The sequence below is a fragment of the Papaver somniferum genome, chromosome 8 (genome assembly GCF_003573695.1).
Source record: "Papaver somniferum cultivar HN1 chromosome 8, ASM357369v1, whole genome shotgun sequence".
NCBI lineage: Eukaryota > Viridiplantae > Streptophyta > Magnoliopsida > Ranunculales > Papaveraceae > Papaver > Papaver somniferum.
In genome coordinates this window covers 159,130,830-159,152,278 of record NC_039365.1, presented here as the reverse complement: position 1 = coordinate 159,152,278, position 21,449 = coordinate 159,130,830, and the positions used below count along the sequence as shown (strand labels likewise).

General features: G+C 36.4%; 2 protein-coding genes across 3 annotated transcripts; one reads left to right on the top strand and one right to left on the bottom strand.

Moving 5' to 3' along the window:
* Positions 1–11,052: 11,052 nt before the first annotated feature.
* Positions 11,053–14,073, top strand: LOC113303703 (trihelix transcription factor ASIL1-like). 2 transcript variants are annotated; one of them, XR_003337705.1, is made up of 3 exons: positions 11,053–12,618; positions 13,688–13,741; positions 13,848–14,073. XR_003337705.1 is itself a non-coding variant. In XM_026552761.1 (2 exons), exon 1 carries the CDS (start codon positions 11,397–11,399, stop codon positions 12,615–12,617), a length of 1,221 nt encoding a protein of 406 aa, XP_026408546.1. In that variant the 5' UTR covers positions 11,053–11,396; the 3' UTR covers position 12,618; positions 13,848–14,073. The 2 variants fall into 2 exon arrangements, 1 of the variants encoding a protein (XP_026408546.1); XM_026552761.1 differs by lacking the exon at positions 13,688–13,741.
* A 671-nt stretch (positions 14,074–14,744) lies between these two features.
* On the bottom strand, positions 14,745–18,334 carry LOC113303702 (cell division control protein 2 homolog A). The gene is made up of 9 exons (XM_026552760.1): positions 18,174–18,334; positions 18,014–18,067; positions 17,719–17,903; positions 17,040–17,160; positions 16,488–16,661; positions 15,856–16,019; positions 15,669–15,756; positions 15,518–15,571; positions 14,745–15,159 (listed from the first exon to the last, which is right to left on the bottom strand). The coding sequence occupies exons 2-9, from the start codon at positions 18,020–18,022 to the stop codon at positions 15,076–15,078; spliced, it is 879 nt and encodes a 292-aa protein (XP_026408545.1). The 5' UTR covers positions 18,023–18,067; positions 18,174–18,334; the 3' UTR covers positions 14,745–15,075.
* Positions 18,335–21,449: the final 3,115 nt, after the last annotated feature.

The following is a 21,449-nucleotide window of genomic DNA, read 5'->3' as shown; positions in this document are numbered from 1 at the left end:
AAATTTAGCTTGAATCTTAAATTATGTTTTCATCCAACGGTGGATATTGATTGATTTGTTGTAAATTTATCTAACCCTGATTTGAAGACTATATAAGGGAGAACTCTAGCAACTTGGAAACCTAATCACCACACCTACTGTGTGATACTTGTTGTGACTAGAGTGAATTCTCCTTTAACCTAGATTTTTCCTAAAACCATTATAGGTTAACGACCTGAAGACTTCATTGGGATTCTGAAGCAGACCCAACTTGAAAAACCGGGTGTGTAACAACTACACCCAATATTTCGTTTAGGAAATCTGTATGGACTAACTCCGATATATTTCCAAGAGAATCAACTAGACAGTGAGACTCAATCAAGGAAAATACATCTAAGAGCTATATCTCAATTTCTCAAATCAATCTGCAATCGAACAGATAAAAATCTGTGAGACGGATTAATATGAGAAATAACTTGGATGGTACCAAAGACCAATATCCAAGCGTCAATCAATTTATATCAACAACCAAAGGTTGGATTATCTAATTGATTGAACTACACACAACATGTGATATTTCAATTATATAAAAATATAATGCGGAAAAAAAATAACACAGACACCAGAAATTTTATTAACGAGGAAACTGCAAACGCAGAAAAACCCAGGGACCTAGTCCAGATTTGAACACCACATTGTATTATGCCGCGACAGACTCTAGCCTACTAAAATTTAACTTCGGACTGAAATGTAGTTGAGCCCTATCCAATCTCACACTGATTAAGGTACAACCGCATTCCTTACGCCTCTTGAACCACGTCGGATTCTGCACACTCGATTCCCTTAGCTGATCTCACCCACAACTAAGAGTTGCTAAGAACCAAAGTCGAAGACTTGATAAACAAATCTGTATCACACAGAAAAGTCTATTGAATAGATAAATTTGTCTCCCACATAAATACCTACGAGTTTTTGTTATGTATTTTGATAAATCAAGGTGAACAGGAATCAATTGATACACCAGACTTATATTCCCGAAGAAAATCCTAATAATATCAATCACCCTCACAATAATCTTAATCGTATGGAAGAGACACAAGATAGTGTGTTGAATGTATCGCATGATCCTTTTTGGAGCTGCAAGATGAGACTCCTTTGGAGTAGCCTGAAATCTAGCACAACAACCAACACTAAAAGCAATATCAGGTCAAGTATCTGTGAGATGTAAAAGGCTTCCAATGATAGATCGATAAAGTTTTTGATCCACACTTACTCATTTTCATCTCGATGTAGTTTACCAGTAGTGGGCATAGGAGTTAGTTTTGGAGTTGACTTATCAAGACCGAACCTTGTCACAAGATCCTTAGCATATTTTTCTTGAGATAAGTAAATTTCATCCTTATGTTGTTGAATCTGTAATCCTATAAAGAATTGTAACTCACCAACATTGCTCATTTCAAACTCCTTACCAAGAGAGACTTGAAAATCTTTTGCAAGTTTCTCAGATATTGATCCATAGATGATATCATATACATAGACTTGAGCAATGACAACATCTTTCCAACTCCATTTGGTAAACAAAGTTCTATCGGCTCCACCTCTCGAAAAACCTTTCCTAAGAATTAAAGTAGTTAGTTTTTCGAACCAGGCACGAGGTGCTTGTTTTAACCCATATAATTCCTTCTTGAGCTTAAGGACATGATCTGAGAATTTGGAATTTTCAAATCCCTTAGGTTGAGCAACATAGACCTCTTCCTTTAAATTTTCATTTAGGAACGCAGATTTTATGTCCTTTTGAAATAGCTTAACCTTAAGGAAACAAGCATGAGCTAATAACAAACGCATGGACTCAAGGCATGCCACAGGAGCAAAGGTATTGTCAAAGTCGATACCTTCAATTTGTGAATATCCCTGAGCGAGAGTCTAGCTTTGTTTCTGACAATGGTGCCAAATTCATCAGACTTGTTCTTGAATATCCATTTGGTACCAACAATATTGATATTGGAGGGACAAGGTACAAGCTCCCATACATCTTGTCTTTCAAATTGATTTAACTCTTCATGCATTTCATTCACCCAAAAGGGATCGCTAAGAGATTCATCAATATTTTCTGATTCTACTTGCGATAGATAACAAAAAATTGCAAATATTTTGAAGTTGTCATCTCGTCTTAGCTGTAGAATCCTTTCCTCCAATAATACCGTTAGTATCATGATTTATTTGAACCCAGAGGTGCCGAGGAGGAGCACGTTCTTGTTCAACAGGAATATACTGGTTAGGGCTTTTCTCCTCGTCATTAGAAATGTCAGGATCAGTAAATGTTGGAACAAATTCTACTGATTCTGGAATTTCCTTGACTTTCTCAATTGTCTCAGTTGGAGGTAATTCAGTAGGAGAGCTATCATGACGAAAAATTGCTCAGATCATCGATGATGACGTTTGCAGATTCCATCATAACTTGGGTTCTGAGATTAAAAACTCAAAAACCACGACTATCAGATGCATAGCCAAGAAAGATACCTTCATCGCTTTTAGAATCAAAATTGAAAAACCGGGGGTCTAACAACCACACCCAATATTTCGTTTAGGAAATCCGTATAGACTAACTCCAATATATTTCTAAGAGAATCAACTATACAGTCAAACTCACTCAAGGAAAATAATCCAAGAGTTATATCTCAATTTTTCAAATCAATCTGCAATCGAACAAATTGAAATATGTGAGCCGGATTAATACGAGAAATAACTTGGATGGTACCAAAGACCAATATCCAAGCGTAAATCAATTTATATCAACAACCAAAGGTTGGATTATCTAATGGATTGAACTACACACAACCTGTGATATCTCAATTATATAAAAGTATAATGCGGAAAAGAAATAACACAAACACCAGAAATTTTGTTAACGAGAAAACCACAAAGCATAAAAACCTCGGGACCTAGTCCAGATTTGAATACTATACTGTATTAAGATGCTACAGGCTCTAGCCTACTACAAGTTAACTTCAGACTAGAATGTAGTGGAGCCCTAACCAATATCACGCTGATAGATAAATCTGTCTCCCACAGAAATACCTGCGAGTTTTGTTTTGTCTTTTGATAAATCAAGGTGAACAGGAACCAATTGATACACCGAACTTATATTCCCTAAGAACAGCCTAGTAATATCAATCACCTCACAATAATCTTAATCGTATGGAAACGAAACAAGATATTATGAAATCACAAACAATGAGACGAAGATGTTTGTGACTACTTTTTATCTTACCTATCGGAGATTAAATCTCTAGAAAATCTTAGAGAAGATAGTACTCAATACGATAGAACAAAGTGGGATCAGAACACGCCACTACAGAGAAAATAGTTGGGCCTGGCTTCAGAATCCCAATGAAGTCTTTAAGTCGTTAACCTATAATGGTTTTAGGAAAAACCTAGGTTAAAGGAGAATCGACTCTAGTCGCAACTAATATCACACAGGAGGTGTGGGGATTAAGTTTCACAGTTGCTAGAGTTCTCCCTTATATAGTCTTTAAATCAGGGTTTGTAATCAATGTTACCTTGGTAACAAATCATTCAATATTCATCGTTAGATGAAAACCTAATTAGAGTCAAGCTAATATCTTTCAACCGTTATATCGAACTTAGCTTGTTATACACAAATGAAATCTGACTTCATTTAGGTATGAGTAATCGTACCCAAACATGTGCACATAGTTGGCTCAACAATAGTTAATCGAAGTTAGCCATATGAACACTTTCATATCAACCTTTTTTATCTTAATCACAACTAGTTCAAATGACTCAAATGAAACTAGTTTTAGAGTTGTTCAATTGTTTATATTCTCATAGAAGTATACAAGACCTAATTGAAGCAGAATCGATTTTGATTCACTTGAATCAATTAATGAACATTATAGACACGATTTGCAAAAGATTGCATTCCTTAATATATAGATGTATTTGTTCATGAACAAACCCATTTTAGAACTCCACCCACTCAAGTATGCAAATGGGAACGCATACTTAGAATTTCGGACTTGGTCTAGGTTCGCCAGTGTGCGAACGGGTACGCATACTGTCGTACGTGACCAAACTCAGTTGAATTCTCAGACTTGAACTTTTTAGCCGGTACGCATACGGGTATGCATACTAAGTTTCCGGACTTCAACTATCAAACCAGTACGCATACGGGTATGCATACTATGATTCCCCGACTAAGAATAACTTGCAACAGTTAGCATACAAGTACACATACTATGCTATATCCAATCAATAATTAATCGTTCTAAACTCTATGTTAATCATTAAAACATTCTTGGAAGACGGGAATAGCTGTCTCACATAAACTATTGGCTTCAAAGAAATTTTCAATTGATCAATAAATCAATACGAAACATTAATTCTGATTCTACATCAAATGACTGTCTCACACAAATCATGTAAGATATTACCAGGATATTTTCACATGATCATCTTTTGACTTTCGTCAAGAATAAAGATGAACTTGGTTAAAGCGAAAGCTTACCAACACATATTTCGATAAATATGTAAGCGAGTTAAACTCAACTCGAAATATCAAATGTGTATAATATAAAGTCTATATATCTATACACACTTTTGTCTCAATCGGAGATAGAGTAGAAATAGACTTCCGAGTGACAGATGAGTTCTACTCTACACATACTTTTGTTGATGAAGTTCCACAAGCTCCCCTTAGTAGTTCTTCGTCTTCAATTGATGAACGTCGTGAAGTCTAAATCTCAACTACACATTCTATACTAGTTCGAGACATAGTTATAAGTAGACCAAAAATAAAGACTTATAGTTTTGGCAACTAAAGTTGACAAACAAGCGTGAGATAACAACGCTTGCGAGTTCGGCCGAGCAATGCTCTAACACAATTATTTTCTCTGTAGTTGCGTGTTATGATCCTACTTGTTCTATCGTATTGAGTACTTCCTTCTCTAAGATTGTTTCGAGATTTATCTCTGATAAGTAAGATATAAAAAGTAATCACAAAGCTATTCTTCTCATTCTTTGTGATTCCACAATAACTTGTTCTACTACCATATAGTTAAGTTATTATGAGGTGATTGATATTTCTAGGATGTTCTTCGGGAACATAAGACCGGATTATCAATTGGTTCCTGTTCACCTTGATTTATTAAAAGACGAAACAAAAACTTCGTAGTTATTTATGTGGGAGACAGATTTATCTATCAGAATAGACTTTTCTATGGGAGACAGATTTGTTTATCAAGTGTTCGACTTTGGGTCGTAACAACTCTTAGTTTTGGGTGAGATCAGCTAAGGGAATCAAATGCGTAGAGTCCTGCTAGGATTCGGAGGCGTAAGGAACACGACTGTACCTTAATAAGTGTGAGATTGGTTATGGCTCAACTACATTCCAGTCCGAAGTTAACTTTTAGTAGGAGTCTTTAGCGGCTTAATACAGTGTGGTGTTCAAAACTGGACTAGGTCCCGGGGTGTTTCTGCATTTTCGGTTTCCTCGTTATAAAACTTCTGGTGTCTGTGTTATTTCTTTTCTTCATTATATTTATTTATATAATTGAAATAACACAGGTTATGCGAAGATCAATCAATTAGTAAATCCAACCTTTGGTTGTTTATTAAAATTGATTGACACTTGAACATTGGTCTTTGGTATCGTTCAAGTTTGTTTCTCATAATAATCAGGCTCACATATTTCTATCTGTTCGACTACAGATTGTGTTGAGAAACTAAGATATAACCCTTGGATATATTCTCCTTGATTGAGTCTGACTGTTTAGTTTATTCTCTTGGAATTATAATGGAGTTAGTCCATAGTATTTCCTAACGAAATATTGGGTGTGGTTGTTAGACCCTCGATTTTTCATGTACACGTCCAGAATCGCTGGAGTACTTGGAGTAGCGAAGAATTCAAGGAATATTGAAGAGCGAAGGAAATCAAGCATGATGGATGAGAATCTACAAAGTTTATTTATTTTGTAATCCATATGTATTGATATTTTTTTCACTAAAATTGACAAAGGGGGAGATTGTTAGAGCACTGCTCGGTCGAACTCTCAAGCGTTGCTATCTCAAGCTTGTTTGTCAAATTTAGTTGATCAAAACTATATACCCGATTTCTAGTCTACTTATAGCTATGTCTCGTATTAGGATATAATGTGTATTTGAGCTTTAGATTTCACGGCGTTCACCAATTGAAGACGAAGATCTACTGAGGAGCTTGGAGGAATTTCATCAAGTGGAGACTAAAACTTATCTATCACTCGGAAATCTATTATATTCTATGCTATCTTCTAATGAGACTAAGTCGTATAGCTATATAGACTTTTACATTATACACATTTGATATTTTGAGCCGAGTTTATCTATCACTCAGAAGTCTATTCTATTCTAGAAATATGTGTTGGATTCTTTTTGCTTTAGGTATGTTCATAATTTTCTTGACAATTTTAGCTGGAAAAAATCTATTTGTTGGAAACTAAATATTAAGTCATAAGATGGTCATGCGAAAATTAACTTGAACATCTTATATGATTTGTGTGACACGGTCATTTGATGTTAGCTCGGGAAGTTTCGTATTGATCATTCGATCACTTGAAAAGTAATTGAATCTAATGGTATGTGTAAGAATACCATTATCGTCTTCCAAGGATGTTTCAATGATTGAAATGAGAGTTTATAACGATTACCCATGTCTGGATACAACATGGTATGCATACCTAGTATGCAAACTGTATTGTGATGATTCAGGTCCGGAACTCTTGTTTGCGTACCTAGTATGCGAACGGATTTACCTGAAAATGTACGGAACTCTTGTTTGCGTACCTAGTATGAGAACGGGTTTACCTGAATTGGGTCCGGAACGGTTGTTCGCGAACGGCTTGACTAGCCAAAGGTCCGAAGCTGCTGTTCGCGTGCTTGATTGGCGAACACAGTGGTGAAGTTCTAGAATCAGTTATGTATGATTCTCATACTCATGAACTAAAACATTTATGATTTAAGGAATGCAATCTTTGCAAACCTTGGCTTAATGTTCATGAACTGATTCTTGTATAAGTACTTTGTACGATTACGAATTAAACCGATTTCGATTCGATTTGTTCATATATATTTCTATGAGATAGTGAACAATTGAACAACTATATTTGAAACACAATTAGATTCATTTAATTATCTTTCATGATTGATTGACCTTCATATTTGATCTAGAAGTGTTAGATGAATACGGCTAAGACAAAAGTGTTTATATGGATAACTTCGGTTAATTGCTATTAAGCCAACTCAATATACACGTTTAGGTACGGTAACCCATATCCAAATATAAGTATATTTCATTTGTGTGTAACAAGCTAAGACCATCTAATAGTGGAGATTGATTGCCTTATTCCTAAGCAGACTTATCTTGAACCTTAAATCAGGAGTTCATCTAACGGTGAATATTGAATGCTTTGCTACTGAGTTATCTTAGCTTTGATTGAAAGCAACCCTGATTTGAAAAGTTATATAAGGGAGAACTTTAGCAACTAGAAAACCTAATCCCAACACTTTCATGTGTCCTAGTTTCAAACTAGAGTCGATTCTCCTTTAACCTAAGTATTTCCAAAACCATTATAGGTTAACGACTTGAAGACTTCATTTGGGATTCGTGAAGCCAGATCCAAATATTTTCTCTATAGTTGCATATTCTGATCTTACTTGTTCTACCGTATTGAGTTTTATCTTCTCTAAGATTTACTCGAGATTTATCTCCGATAGATAAGATATAAAAAGTAACTACAACAGTTCTTCGTCTTAGACTCTTGTGATTCTGCAATAACTTTTCCAGTTAACCAGTTGGGTTATTGTGAGGTGACTAATATTTCTAGGATGCTCTTTGGGAATATAAGACCGGATTATTAGTTGGTTCTTGTTCAACTTGATTTATCAAAAGACGAAACAAAAACGAATAAAGAATAGACATATCTGTGGGAGACAAATTTGTTTATAAGTATTCTACTTTGGGTCATAGAAACTCTTAGTTGTGCGTGAGATCAGCTAAGGTAAGCAAGTGCACAGAATCGGCGTGGTTCTAGAGGCGTAAGGAACGCGATTGTACCTTAATCGGTGCGAGACTTGGTTATGGCTCAACTACATTCCTGTCCGAAGTTAACTTGTAATAGGCTAGAGTCTGTAGCGGCTTAATACAACGTGGTGTTCAAATCTGGACTAGATACCGGGGTTTTTCTACATTTGCGGTTTCCTCGTTAACAAATTTTTTGGTGTCAGTGTTATTTCTTTTCCGCATTATATTTGTTTATATAATTGAAATATCACAGGTTGTGCGTAGTTCAATCAATTGATAAATCCGACCTTGTTTGTTGGATAGAACTTGATTGACACTTGGGCATTAGTCTTTGGTACCGTCCAAGTTATTTCTCATATCAATCAGGCTCGCAGATTTCTATCTGTTTGATTTGCTGATTGTATTGAGAAATAGATAAAAACTCTTTGATATAATTCTTGATTGAGTCTCGCTTTTAAGTTGGTGCTCTCGGAATTACATTGCAGTTTAGTCAATATAGATTGTCGAACGAATTATTGGGTGTGGTTGTTATACCCCCGCTTTTTCAGTATCAAATTGATAATCGAAAGGAAATTTAATCATCATGTTGAGGCATGATGTCGATAGTATTTTGGATAGATTGAGGAGCAACTCCTTAAGATAACAAGCATTTTGTAGGAGATTCACATGATCAAATTCTAAAGATAGCAAATATTCTGCTAGGAGATTCACAACAAAATCTAAAAAGAACATTGGTGTACAAGAAAATTCATGGGCATAAGAAAACTACTGAAGTGAGGTAACTGGTTGGTTTGGTCTGTGTCGATTAGAATTAGTCTAAGATTTAGTCTGAAGCTGCATGGTAGGCAGAGGTGTAACAACTTAATTTCGTGAGTAATTAATCTGGACCAGGTCCTGGAGTTTTTCCTACGAGTTTTTAGTTTATTCGTTTATAAGATATCTTTATTTTTTGTTTTGCATTATAAATTTGATATTTATAATTAAAGTACAAGCAAGTGTATGCTAATCATCCTTGTCTATTCTAAGGTATTTTCTTTCTCTGTAACACCATTCAAAGAGTATTTATATATATTTTAAACTGAAAAAGTGGTGGATTCCTTGTACCCTCATCTTTTTATTGGGATACATTTTGGTTTACTTCACTTGGAAAATTTGACTCATAAAGATGGATTGGGATTGATGTATGGAATTTAGGTCAAGGTCATGCCAACTACTTGGGTCACGAGGGATGCCATACAAATTTTAGGTTGCAATGGAAAATTTTGTCTCACTATGTAGATTTCACGTAGTCGTTGATAATTAAATTAGATTTTGGGTTGTTAAGAAAATTTTGAGTGACAGTTTATTCTAAATCAGGGCGATAAAATTTAGGATTTTAGATTTAGCGTAAATTTTATGTCACAGAAGGTTTGGGGTACAAAATTTAAATCATGATGCAACTTTATGGATGAGGCCTGGATATTAGATCATGAAACATTTTTCAAATCACATGAAAATTTTAGATCTCAATGCAAATCACAAACATTTTTCTGTCAAAGAAGTAAACTTGGGTATTTAAACGATACCGGATAGGAGAATAGATTTTCATCGCTTAATAAATTTTGAATCGCAAAGGAAAGTTCAAGCTACAAAAGAACACTTTAAATTATAATGTAGATTTTAGTTCACAATGTAAATCAAGTCTACATGGAAGATCTCGGGTCATGTAACATATTTGAATATGTGGCACATTTTTGGGGTTACCCGATAAATATTGCGATAAACATTGTGATAGCCTGACTGTTGTTTGAGTTACTACGTGGATTTGGTTTCATAAGCTAATTTCAGATAACACGAAAGATTGTCATTAATTGGATAATAATGCAATTAAAAGAAAAAAAAATCTCTTTTTCACTTCTTTCTTTTCACTCACCCTCTTCTAAAAAACCTAGAAAAAACTTATTGCTTTCTTCCTCCTTTGATAAAATTTAGTCCTTTTGGGGCTAGATATGAGCAAAGATTGTTGGTTTTTAGAAGCTATTTCGTTGTTTTTAATAAATTTATTCGCTATTAAGGCGACTTTTTTCTTCGTTATTAGGACAATTCTTTCTTTGCTATTAGGACGATTTTATATGCACTTTGATAGTGTTTCTTTCTATAGATTTGTTCGTGATTTGGTTTTTTGGATACAAATACATCAACTATTTAACAGGGGCAAGATCAAATTCTTCTTCAACAAAATAATAGATGTAAGGTTTTCGGGCTTCTCACGCATGAGTTTTTGGGCAAATCACCCCCTCTCATAAGAGTATCTCTTTTCAAGAAGAAAATCAATCAAAATGGTCGACTTATGATTTCGAATACTATTCCTTCTCCAATCTCGACATACAAGATTTAGGTGCTATCGTTATGGATCGCTCTATCTCTTGGCGATTATTTTTTTCCCGTTTTGCACCTTTTATTGTATTTGTTTCCATGTTTATGATGTACTTGTTTTTTCTTAAAAACCATCATGTAAACGTTTGTTAAATGGTATGATTATAAAAAAAAAGAAGAAGATAATAATACGAATTTTGAGTCACTTATAGCCTGTTTGAATAACATAAGCAGAAATTAATCCCACAAGTATGAAACAAAAACTTCATGCAAAGCTGACATAAGTAATTTTTGAAGTGTTTTCCAAACAAACTATTGGCAACATTTGTGTCACAATGTACATATTGCATCAGAGCATGAGCATTAGAGTTTGAAATGATGCATAATTCAGACAGACCACGGGGAAGAACAGTAGGGTTTGCGCCTGTTCCACACTCCAAAAGCCAAACTATTCGAGCATTCTTGGTCATCACGAAGCAAACTCCCGACTTTGAAGTTTGGAAACAAGTTGGATCAATCAATGCTCAACTACATCCACATCAATGCGACTAGGAATTTGGTGATAACATTAGGGACTTTTAAGAAAATATATTTTCTATAGGGGCTTAAAGAAATTTAGTCATTTCATATTCTTTTTCATCTGTGACGGACAGTAGCTGAAAAAGTGCACAGGGATGGGATTCTTGTTTACTTTTCTTCTTTCTTCTCACTATCACCAGAAAAATACCCATAATCAAATCACCAGAAACCCTAGCTGATTAACTTCTTTTTCTTAGGGGTTTCTCTAGTTTTCTTGTACTTGCTAAAGGGTTTCATTTTTTTTCTTCGATGATTTTGTCTTTCAAGAAAAAAAGAGGGATAAGTTAGGGTTTCTCTTACTCAAAGGTACGATTTTTTTTTTTGGTTAATTAGGCTTGTTTGAGCTGAGAGATTAGGGTTTTTTGAGAAGGAAAGTCTGGGTTTTGAAAGAATTTCTGTTTGAGTTATGGATCGGGGAGAAATGAATGATGCAGAAGAGGAAGCTAGGTATCCTTATGATGAGCAGGAGGGTGATGAATATGAAGAAGGTGGTGATGATGGTGAAGAAGAAGTAGAAGAGGAAGATGAGGGTGAGGAAGTGGAGGTTGTGGGGGAGGAGGAGGAAGAAGAAGAAAATGTTGTTCAAAGGGTAAAGGAAGAAGTTGAGGAAGTAGATGAACAAGAGCAACTGCAACAAGATCATGCTGGTGGTGATGATGATGATTACGAGGAGGAGGATGAGGATGACACTGATGACGACGACGAGGATGATAATGTTGATGGAGGTGGTAATGATAATGGGATGGATGACGATGAGGATTCAGAAAGGAATGGTAAAAAGCGAAAATTGAAGGATTTGTCATTAAGCTATGAGTTTGCTCCGCGTGTAGTAGTACCGCAGCCATCTGCAATTGCAATGTCTGTTCCAAAATCTTCGTATGGTGGCCGGAAGAATGCTGCAGCTGATTGGACTGAACATGCAACATTTGTTCTGTTAGATACTTGGGGAGATAAATTTCTTCAGCTTGGAAGGAAAAGTCTTCGGCTAGATGAATGGATTGAAGTGGCTAAGAAGGTTTCATTGCTATCGAATGTTGTAAGAACTGATACTCAATGTCGCAACCGGTTGGATACATTGAAGAAGAAATACAAGAAGGAAAAACTCAAGATAGAGGAAACTGGCAATAATAATAGTTCCTGTAAGTGGGTTTACTTTAAGAAGATGGATATGTTGATGAATGTATCTCCAAGGCAGCCTGGATTAGCTTGTGGCATGGATTCTCGTGAGTACGTGTTTACGAATCCTAGGGTTTATTTGAATCACTCGAATGGATTGGATGAGATGAGGGACAGTCCAGGGAACTCTGAATCAACAGAAGCCGATGATGATAATTCGGATGGCCTTCCTCCTAAAAAAGCAAGATATGTGGAGAATGGCGTTGAGAGATCTTCCTTTAGGTTGCTAGCAGATTCTATTAAGAAATTTGGTGATATTCACGCAAAAATTGAGAATAGTAAGAGGCAGCAAATGTTAGAATTGGAGAAGATGAGAATGGAGTTTCATAGAGATTTAGAATTGCATAGGAGGAAAATTTTGGAGCGAGCCCAAGCAGAGATAGCAAAAATGAGGGATGAAGATGACGAGGAGTTTGGTGGAAGCGCTTCCACCGGGGATATGAGCGACTGATGTAAGTTCCCTGCTTAAAGTTTATTCATATTAAAGTTCTTTAAACTTTTGTTATTTCCATCTCATTGTAGTTATGTAGGAAACTTTTGTTGAATTTGTTTTCTTTGTAAATCGATGCACTCGTATTGCCAAATATGCAATCTAACTAGGCGAATGATAAGTAGAAAAGTTGCCTCGTCTAATTTTCTTTTGTTTAGAACCAGTTTTTCATGAGTGACATGAAAGCATTGCCCGATATGCAATGTCAGTCTTTCTTATTAGAAAATGCTATCATTTTTCTAAGAACTCGTTTGTCTTGTAACTTCAGTATACCCATGATTAGGGGTTCTGAATTATGATATGTTTTACCAGCATTTCCAAAATAAGGTCACCATCTGAACAACATTGTTTGCATGCCTTCCAACTGACTTGCTATTCATTTATGGTTGGTTGATGTTCATATGGTTAGGTCACTCTGGTTTAGTTGTAACGTTTGAATAAAACCCTGGAAGAAGAGTGCATGGTTTACATGATTAAGCATCGTCAGCTAAAACACTAGAGCTCTTAATACATTGGAAATGTTGGTATCTGTGTTCTTAGAATTGAATCACCCCCGGACTAGATCTATGTGCTTGTGTGTAATCTGTCTATGTATAATGTGCATGCCCGTGTATAAACTGCTTTAACAAGTAAATCTCGTTGTTCACAGAAAGACGATTTTTCCAATTACAGAAAACCCACCTCGAAACCTGCTCTAGTCTGGGTAGGAAAAGATTTGACTCTCGAGCAGGAGAATTAGAAATCTGGGGGTCCGGACTAGCCTATACGTGATAAACGTGATAAAAACTTAACGTTTTGTTTGACGGAATTATGATTCTTCGCCAGGCAGTAGGCCTGTAGCTCTTACCTCACATGTCAACCTCACCCTCTTTTGGTCATTGCCATGGTACAATGTACATAAATTAAGTTGCAACCTTAGGGTAGATGTACTTCTGGCTGATGGAATAACTGAAACAGTGAATTTAGTGTTTATCCATCCAGTTCATCGAAAACTGATCATGCTAATTCTTTTTTACCTTTGCCTGCATCAGATTGTCTTTATTTTTTGAGCTCATGTTTGCTTCTACTGATCATATAAACAAGAGGCAAGTTTGTAAAGGGTTTCCAACTATATGTCCCCATCCACACTAATTCTGTCTTTTTTGGGGTTGAAGAAGAGAAATGAATGTGTTTTGTTGTTTCCTATTTCAGGACTGTAGGACAATATGCGGAAGAAATCACTTTGTTGCAGAGATGCTTTGGCAACAATCTTAAGTTTACTGTACTATGTATTCATTATCGAAGTCCTAGTACTAGTAAATTATCAACATGTTGTAGTAAAAGTTGAAGTTTGGGAGCCTCCCTGACGTTTTCTCTGTCTGCATTGTTCTTTATTTGAATTCATTTTCCATGTAGTGCTACCTGCCGTTACCCCTTCCGTTTGTTCCTTTTTTGGTCTCTTGTCAACATGTTATTAATCGCAGGTAACGTATACAAAGAGAGACATTTTACTAATTTGACCAGTAGTAAGGGGTTAACAAACAGAAGCTGGTATTGAAATATAGATTTGCATAGAGGCCAGGTTTTCGAACCCCAACATTTGCTATGTTAGACTGCCTACAGAAATAAGGTTCTTGATGTCTGCAGAAAACCCAACCATTGCGGGTCATAGTGACTTTTTGCACTCCCAAAATGAGCCGTGGCTCTCTATGGAGAACAGCCGAGTTTTTTTACATCATGCTTTATACAAGGAACTAACAAATCTGGTTATCCGACTTTGATGTCTTTATGGTTGTACAACTACCAAGCTAAGATGGGCTAAATTTTAAATAAGCTTTGAAAACTGCAAGTAATTTCCAAAGACTTGGTGGCCGGGGGTAACTTACCCATAGGGAGGCTTTGAAGGTTTGAGAGTAGTTTAACAACTCTTCCCTAAATTTGTGAAAATAAGTTGCACGTTACAACCCCGGGCCAATACTTCCCCAGCCAAAGGGAGGGAAAACTATGTCCGAAAAGAAATGAGTTAACTCGATCAGTAAATCCTTTGATTTAAAAGCAGCAACAGATGAATACTGAGTAACACGATTGAGAAAATCAAATTCGAATGAGTTAACTCAATCAGTAAATCCTTTGATTTAAAAGCAACAACAGATGAATACTGAGTAACATGATTGAGAAAATCAAATTCGCTGCAGGTCCGAAAATGAAATGTCATCTATGTACACAATCTCAAGATGGCAAACAACCCCAAAAATAAAGAAAAGAATGCCAGTTATATATCTTTGACTAAAACCAGCTTCATGAAAGAATACAATCACAAAATGGGCAAAAAGGAACACACAATTCTCACACAATCAAAATATCAGTTTTTCTACCTGTAAAATGATTATACTCAGCCGAGACAGAACTACTGCAGCGATGAAGACGGGGGAAGATGAAATCATAGTACAATATCCTTGAAGTATTCGTGCTCGAGAGCAGTTCGAGCTGTAATTCTTTTACTTGGGTCCAAACAAAGCATTTTCTGAACAAAGCACAGGGTAGCATATTAATAAGAAGCATGACTGCCAATTATTACTAGCAAAAATTCAAAATCGCTTTTGGTTTACACCATAGACAACAGTTCGTGGCACACATTGGAGGTGATCCAACAGATGCTCTATTCATCATCACAGTCACAAACGATCAGAGCACTCAACAACCTGGGAGCCTAAAACCACCAATCTTAAAACTCTAGCTGAAAGTTTTGGCACAATTTTATTTTTGTGATATTGATCTATACATGGTGATGCCGTAACTCTAGCTAAATACTTCATTATCTATGTGCTTTCTTTTATAGTTGTATCTTTTAACAGGATATCGGGAAGCCCGGATTAACTTACATTAAGAAGATCAATTCCACAAGAATCGAGCTTAGTGACCACACCTGCCAGGTCCTGCATATTACAAGTGGGAAAACTATTCAAACCAGTAAACATATTTAGGAGGATCATAGATAGCAAAAAAACTTGAGAAACTATCAAAATGTATAACCTTAGCAGGCCACTTAGGAAAGGCAGATTTGAAGTCAGGTAAAGATGTCACTCCGGGCCAAATTTCCTCATTTGGAGTGCCCATAATTCTATGAAAAAAGAACCACAAGTAAATAGGTAAGCCCAATATTAGTGAAATTATGCAATACAGTTCAGGGAAAAGGGTAGTTGTAACTGAGCTATGAAACCTGAAAATTTTGAACAACTCGTCAATCTCAGAGTCTCCTGGGAACAGAGGTCGCTGGGTCACCATCTCAGAGAATATACAACCCACTGACCAGATATCAACAGGAGTTGAATAATGGCGAGAGCCTAGGAGGATCTCAGGTGCCCTATACCATAGGGTCACCACCTGAAAGGATTTCCAGACAAAATTAGAAAGCCATGAGTATGCTATACTTGTAGACTGCAATCTTTACGAAGTTCCCGTGTTTAGGACAATAATATCTACAATGGTCTAGAATCCTCACAGAAGGAAAGAGGGAGGCAGGGAGTTGATTCCACTTAATATGGGTACTCATACAAAATTCATTTCAATATCAGGGGATAAAACATGAGCATTCTTATGAAAATCATAAACAACAGAGATTTGTAATAGAGCAAAAATTGCTCATTACATAATTATAAATGCTGATCACATATAACCCCTTCAAGTTTTACATCATACATCCCAATAGAGATATGAAAGAAGTAACTAAAATGAACCTCATTAATCTGATAAAAATATGTGTGGATGCGAGTTCTAGCATTATTATTTGGCATACCATCCTGCTGACAGCAAAAGCAGAAATTGTATTTTTTAAATGGCGCTACACATTACCTCGTGAGTAAAAGTCCTGACAGGAATACCAAATGCCCTGGCTAATCCAAAGTCTGCCAACTTTAGTGAGTTGGTACGACGATCTATTAGTAAGTTCTGCGGTTTCAAATCTCGGTGGAGAACTCTATGAGAATGGCAGTAAGAGATACCACGGAGAATCTGAAACAAAAACCTCTGCAGAAGAATAAAATTAACAATGAGTTAAATCATGAGTGGAAGCATCCCAACATTCCATGAAAAGTACGAGCTTACTTATCCTCAAAATACAATATTAATTTTCTTACCAACTTACTTATCCATAAAACATGGTATATACAATATAAAGTTTTAGGGACAGTCTGTCATAGGGTAATGAATAAGGCATTCTCAAAAGCTAATCATACATATTTCCATTTGGTAATTACTAACAATAACTAAGACAAAAACATTTAAACTCAAAACCATGACTCAAATAGCTACAGAGTTTGACAACAGATTCAACTCATGCTATTATAATGCTATTGCTAACAAAGAGCGGAGAATGTGTAAGTTAAAAGGAATGATCTCACCCACTTTTACTAAACGTGGATCCTTAGCAAGCTCGGGGCACGAATCCATATGCTTCTTCAAATCCAGGTCCAAATACTCAAAAACTAAATACAAGCGCTTCTCACTGTGAACTACATCCTGCAGCCTGTTTTATTCAAGACATTACTAAACATTATGCTCAGAACCATGATCAATACACAAGTAAAATCAGCATGACTGACAAAGAAGTGTTATCAGCTTATAACCGTAAATCAATATGAAACCAAGAGCACTTAAGATCTATAAGAAATAACCATCTAAATACAAGGTCACCAAGAGCATACAAGGTCAAGGAGAGTGCAATTTGTGTCATTTCGAATACAAGGCACACTGCTGTATCCTGTATGACAGTTGCCCAACACTTCAACATAAGAATTAAACAGCAGTCTATCCATTCTTAAACAGCAGTCTATCCACATTGTGCATACTTGCACATAAGAGTAAACATAGCATACCATCCTAGATTACCATTATCCTAGCCTCGAAACTATCACGCAATTCCCTTATAAGTACACCTCCATAAACAGCCTGCCAAAACTGCAAAATTATACTTACACTAAACAACTAGAATAATAACCCCACGCCTTCATCAACACCAATTCTATTCTATTCAACAAATTGTAATTCGACTAGAAAGTACAATGAATTGAATATAACATTATACCTGACAATATTATCATGCTGCATTTCCTTCAACAAAGAGATTTCTCTAATAGCTGTACTTGGAACACCTTCATCTTCTTGTTCTAAACGAATCTTCTTAAGAGCTATAGTCTCATTAGTTACACGGTCACGAGCTTTATAAACTACACCATAAGTTCCTTCTCCAATCTTCTCAACTTTCTCATACTACAAACCAAAAAATCATTACCAAAACCCCAATTAAAACCTCAATTAAAACCCCAAATGAAAATAAAAAACGTTAAACCCTACTAAAAAAATAAACAAATTAGTATTACCTGATCCATAAGATCTACTTCTATTAACCTTCAATACAATCCTTAACCTCACAACTGAAAAATTCAACGAAAAAATTACGTAAAAAAAGAAAGAAAAAAAACAAGTAAAAGTTTAATCAATGAACATGAAAATCTTAGATCTATTGATAGATTATTTTACCTAGATGAGTAGAAATATTTCTGCTAGTGCTGTTCTTAGTTGATGCTGTTTCCTTCTTCTTCTTCTTCTCTCAAGTGGGGGAGAATGAGAGAAAGATGAAGGAAACGAGTGAATAAGGCTTTTTTTCTCTTTTCTTTTCTTTTCTATTTTAATTCTCTGAAATTGTTATGTAAGCATGAGATAAAGGATGGCCCACCATTTTATCTCCACCCAAAATTGCTCCAGTGCATTCGAGAGAAATCTCACCTCCTCATCTCTTTTGACTATCGTGAACATTTCAGTTTTTACTGGATTACTTTGCGGCTAAGATAAAACCGACTAAACTTGTGATAAGTATCAATAGCCTGAGCTCTAAGTACTGATAGCACGTGTCCATGTACTAGCCCTTCATATTTGCTATAAATAGCCGAGCAGCTTGTACTTTTTGGATGTAAGAAGAAACAAAACTTCAGAAATGAAATGTTTCCTTTTCTTTCAACCTTCATTTTCAAAGTTAGTAGTTAGTTCAGTAGCTTGTGTTAATTAATTAGTAGTGTATACACTATTCGTACCGTAGCCTTACTATATCAGTATCGTGAGTTAATATATAATAGTGAGTTTGGTTAGTAATATCACTTCATAAGACGTTATCAGCACGAATCACTCGCCGGTCGACGATCAAGTTGCTGCCGTTCAACAACTAAAACTAATGGGAGTATAGGTAGTCGTTGTTTCTTTTACTACTTTCTTTAAATGGCAAATCTAACTAAACTCGAATTCGCAGGTCTCGATATCTCAGGAAATAATTATATTTCTTGGGCACTTGATGCCGAGCTTCATTTGGAAGCTAAAGGACTCGGGCATACCATTACGGAAGGAAACAACGCGTCCAACCAGGACCGCGCTACGACTCTAATTTTCCTTCGCCATCGTCTCCACGATGATTTGAAAAGGGAATATTTGACAGTTAAAGATCCATTTACTTTATGGAACTGTCTGAAAAATCGGTTTGACCACTTGAAGTTGGTCATACTTCCAAAAGTCGGAATGATTGGTTGAACTTGCGGCTGCAAGATTTTCGATCAGGGCAACTTATAATTCTGCTCTGTTTAAAATTACCTCGACATTAAAATTGTGCGGGGAAAATGTCAGTGACGAACAAATGTTAGAGAAGACATTTACAACTTTTCATGCCTCGAATGTGCTCCTGCAGCAGCAATATCGAGAGCGTAAATTTATAGAATATTCCGAGCTAATTTCCTGTTTGTTGATTCCAGAGCAGAATAATGAGCTTTTGTTAAGAAACCATGAAGCTCGTCCTGTTGGTTCCGCAGCGGTGCCTGAAGCACACGCTGCTACGCATTTTAGACGAGGAAATAATCATGGTAACAAAGGAAAACATGGAAATGGTAAAGGAAACCAACATGGGGTCCACAAAAATGAACGATGAAAGGGTGTCCGTTACCAGCCGTACCAACGGCCGCTAAAAATTGTGGAACCAAAGGAACCGAAGCAAGAAAAGGGAAAGGGTTCTTCTAGACAACCTCCTCAGAGAAGTGTTTGCTATCGGTGTGGCTTAACTGATCACTGGCAGCGTACCTGTCGTACGCCGGAACATTTTGTTAGGCTCTATCAGGCGTCCCTGAAGCGACCTGCCGAAGACATAGAGACAAATTTAATTGAAGCCAGTGCACCCAGTACCAGTGATACCCACTTGGATGTATCTGATTATCTCGTCGACCTTGAAAGTGGCGAGCCTAGTCAGTTTTCTTTTGATGAGCTGTAGAACTGTTTCTTCCTTATTCCCTGTAGTATATTTCCTTGTGTTTTCTGTATGTTTTTTTTTTCTTTTCTCTTGTTGTAATTTTGGGTGTGTTCTTCTTGGTGATGTATACCACATTTTTTTGGTGTAATATAAGTGGACATTTTGGTAGTATTGTTGTTTAATTTTCTCTCGTCTATTTGTGTTGAAGGATATGGATTCCAGAAGTAATCTATCCAAAATGGACGATGGGGATGTTTGTTTGGTTGACAGTGGAACAACAAACACAATTTTTCGAACCCATAAATATTTTATAACCTTGAAGAGGTTTAAGGGTAATATGAATATCATTTCGGGTTCGAGTAATATGATAGACGGCTCCGGAAGAGCGTGTATCATTCTACCAGGTGGTACAAAATTAATTATTGAAGACGCCTTATATTCTACCAGATCCCAAAGGAATCTGTTGAGTTTTAAAGATATTCGGCGTAATGGTTACCACCTTGAAACAACGGATGAGCATAATATGGAGTCCTGTATATTACTTCATCTGCCTCGTGCCAGAAGCACGTTGTGGAGAGTCTTAAGGCCATCTCTTATGGGTTATATCTTACGAGAATTCGAATAGTCGAATCTCATATTGTCATTAACCAGAAGTTTAATGACCCTGAATTATTCAAGCTTTGGCATGACCGGCTTGGACACCCAGGTTCTACCATGATGAGTAGAATAATACAAAATGCTCATGGGCATCCGTTACAAAACCAGAAACTTTTGTTAAGTAAGGATATGAATTGTGTTGCTTGTTCCCTATGAAAACTGGTTATAAAACCATCCTTAACCAAAGTTATTATTGAGTCACCAACATTCCTACAGAGGATACATGGTGACATTTGTGGGCCTATCCACCCACACTGTGGACCATTTCAATACTTTATGGTATTGATAGACGCATATGCTAGATGGTCTCATGTCTGCTTATTATCAACACGTAATGTTGCATTTGCCAGACTGCTTGCCCCAATTATTCGGTTGCGAGCCCATTTTCCGGACTTTCCTATTAAGTCCATTCGGCTTGATGGCGCTAGTGAATTTACATCTAAGGCTTTTGATGCTTATTGCCTTTCTGTTGGTATTGATGTCGAGCATCCTGTAGCACATGTGCACACTCAGAATTGATTAGCTGAGTCTTTTATAAAGCATCTTCAGTTGGTTGCTCGACCCATGCTTATGAGGACTAAATTACCAGTTTCTTCATGGGGACATGCTATTTAGAATGCATCGGCTTTAGTCCGACTTCGACCAACTTCTAGCCATCAATACTCCCCTTTACAACTTGTCTTGGGGAAGAAACCAGATATTTCGCACTTACGTGTCTTTGGTTGTGATGTTTATGTGCCTATTGCACCACCACAACGCACTAAATTAGGTCAACAATGTCGCCTTGGTATTTATGTTGGTTTTGATTCACCGTCTATTATAAGGTATTTAGAGCCTTTAACAGGTGATGTCTTTACAGCTAGATTTGCAGATTG

Bases quoted from the DNA above. Each gene is read 5' to 3' on its own strand.
- LOC113303702 (XM_026552760.1), bottom strand. The intron at 16,020-16,487 runs GTAATGTGTAGC...AAATCCTTTCAG, and splicing joins TCAGGACTTTTACTCACGAG to GTGGTGACCCTATGGTATAG. The intron at 15,572-15,668 runs GTTATACATTTT...TGTAATATGCAG, and splicing joins TTCCTAAGTGGCCTGCTAAG to GACCTGGCAGGTGTGGTCAC.
- LOC113303703 (XM_026552761.1), top strand. From the start codon at position 11,397: ATGGATCGGGGAGAAATGAATGATGCAGAAGAGGAAGCTAGGTATCCT.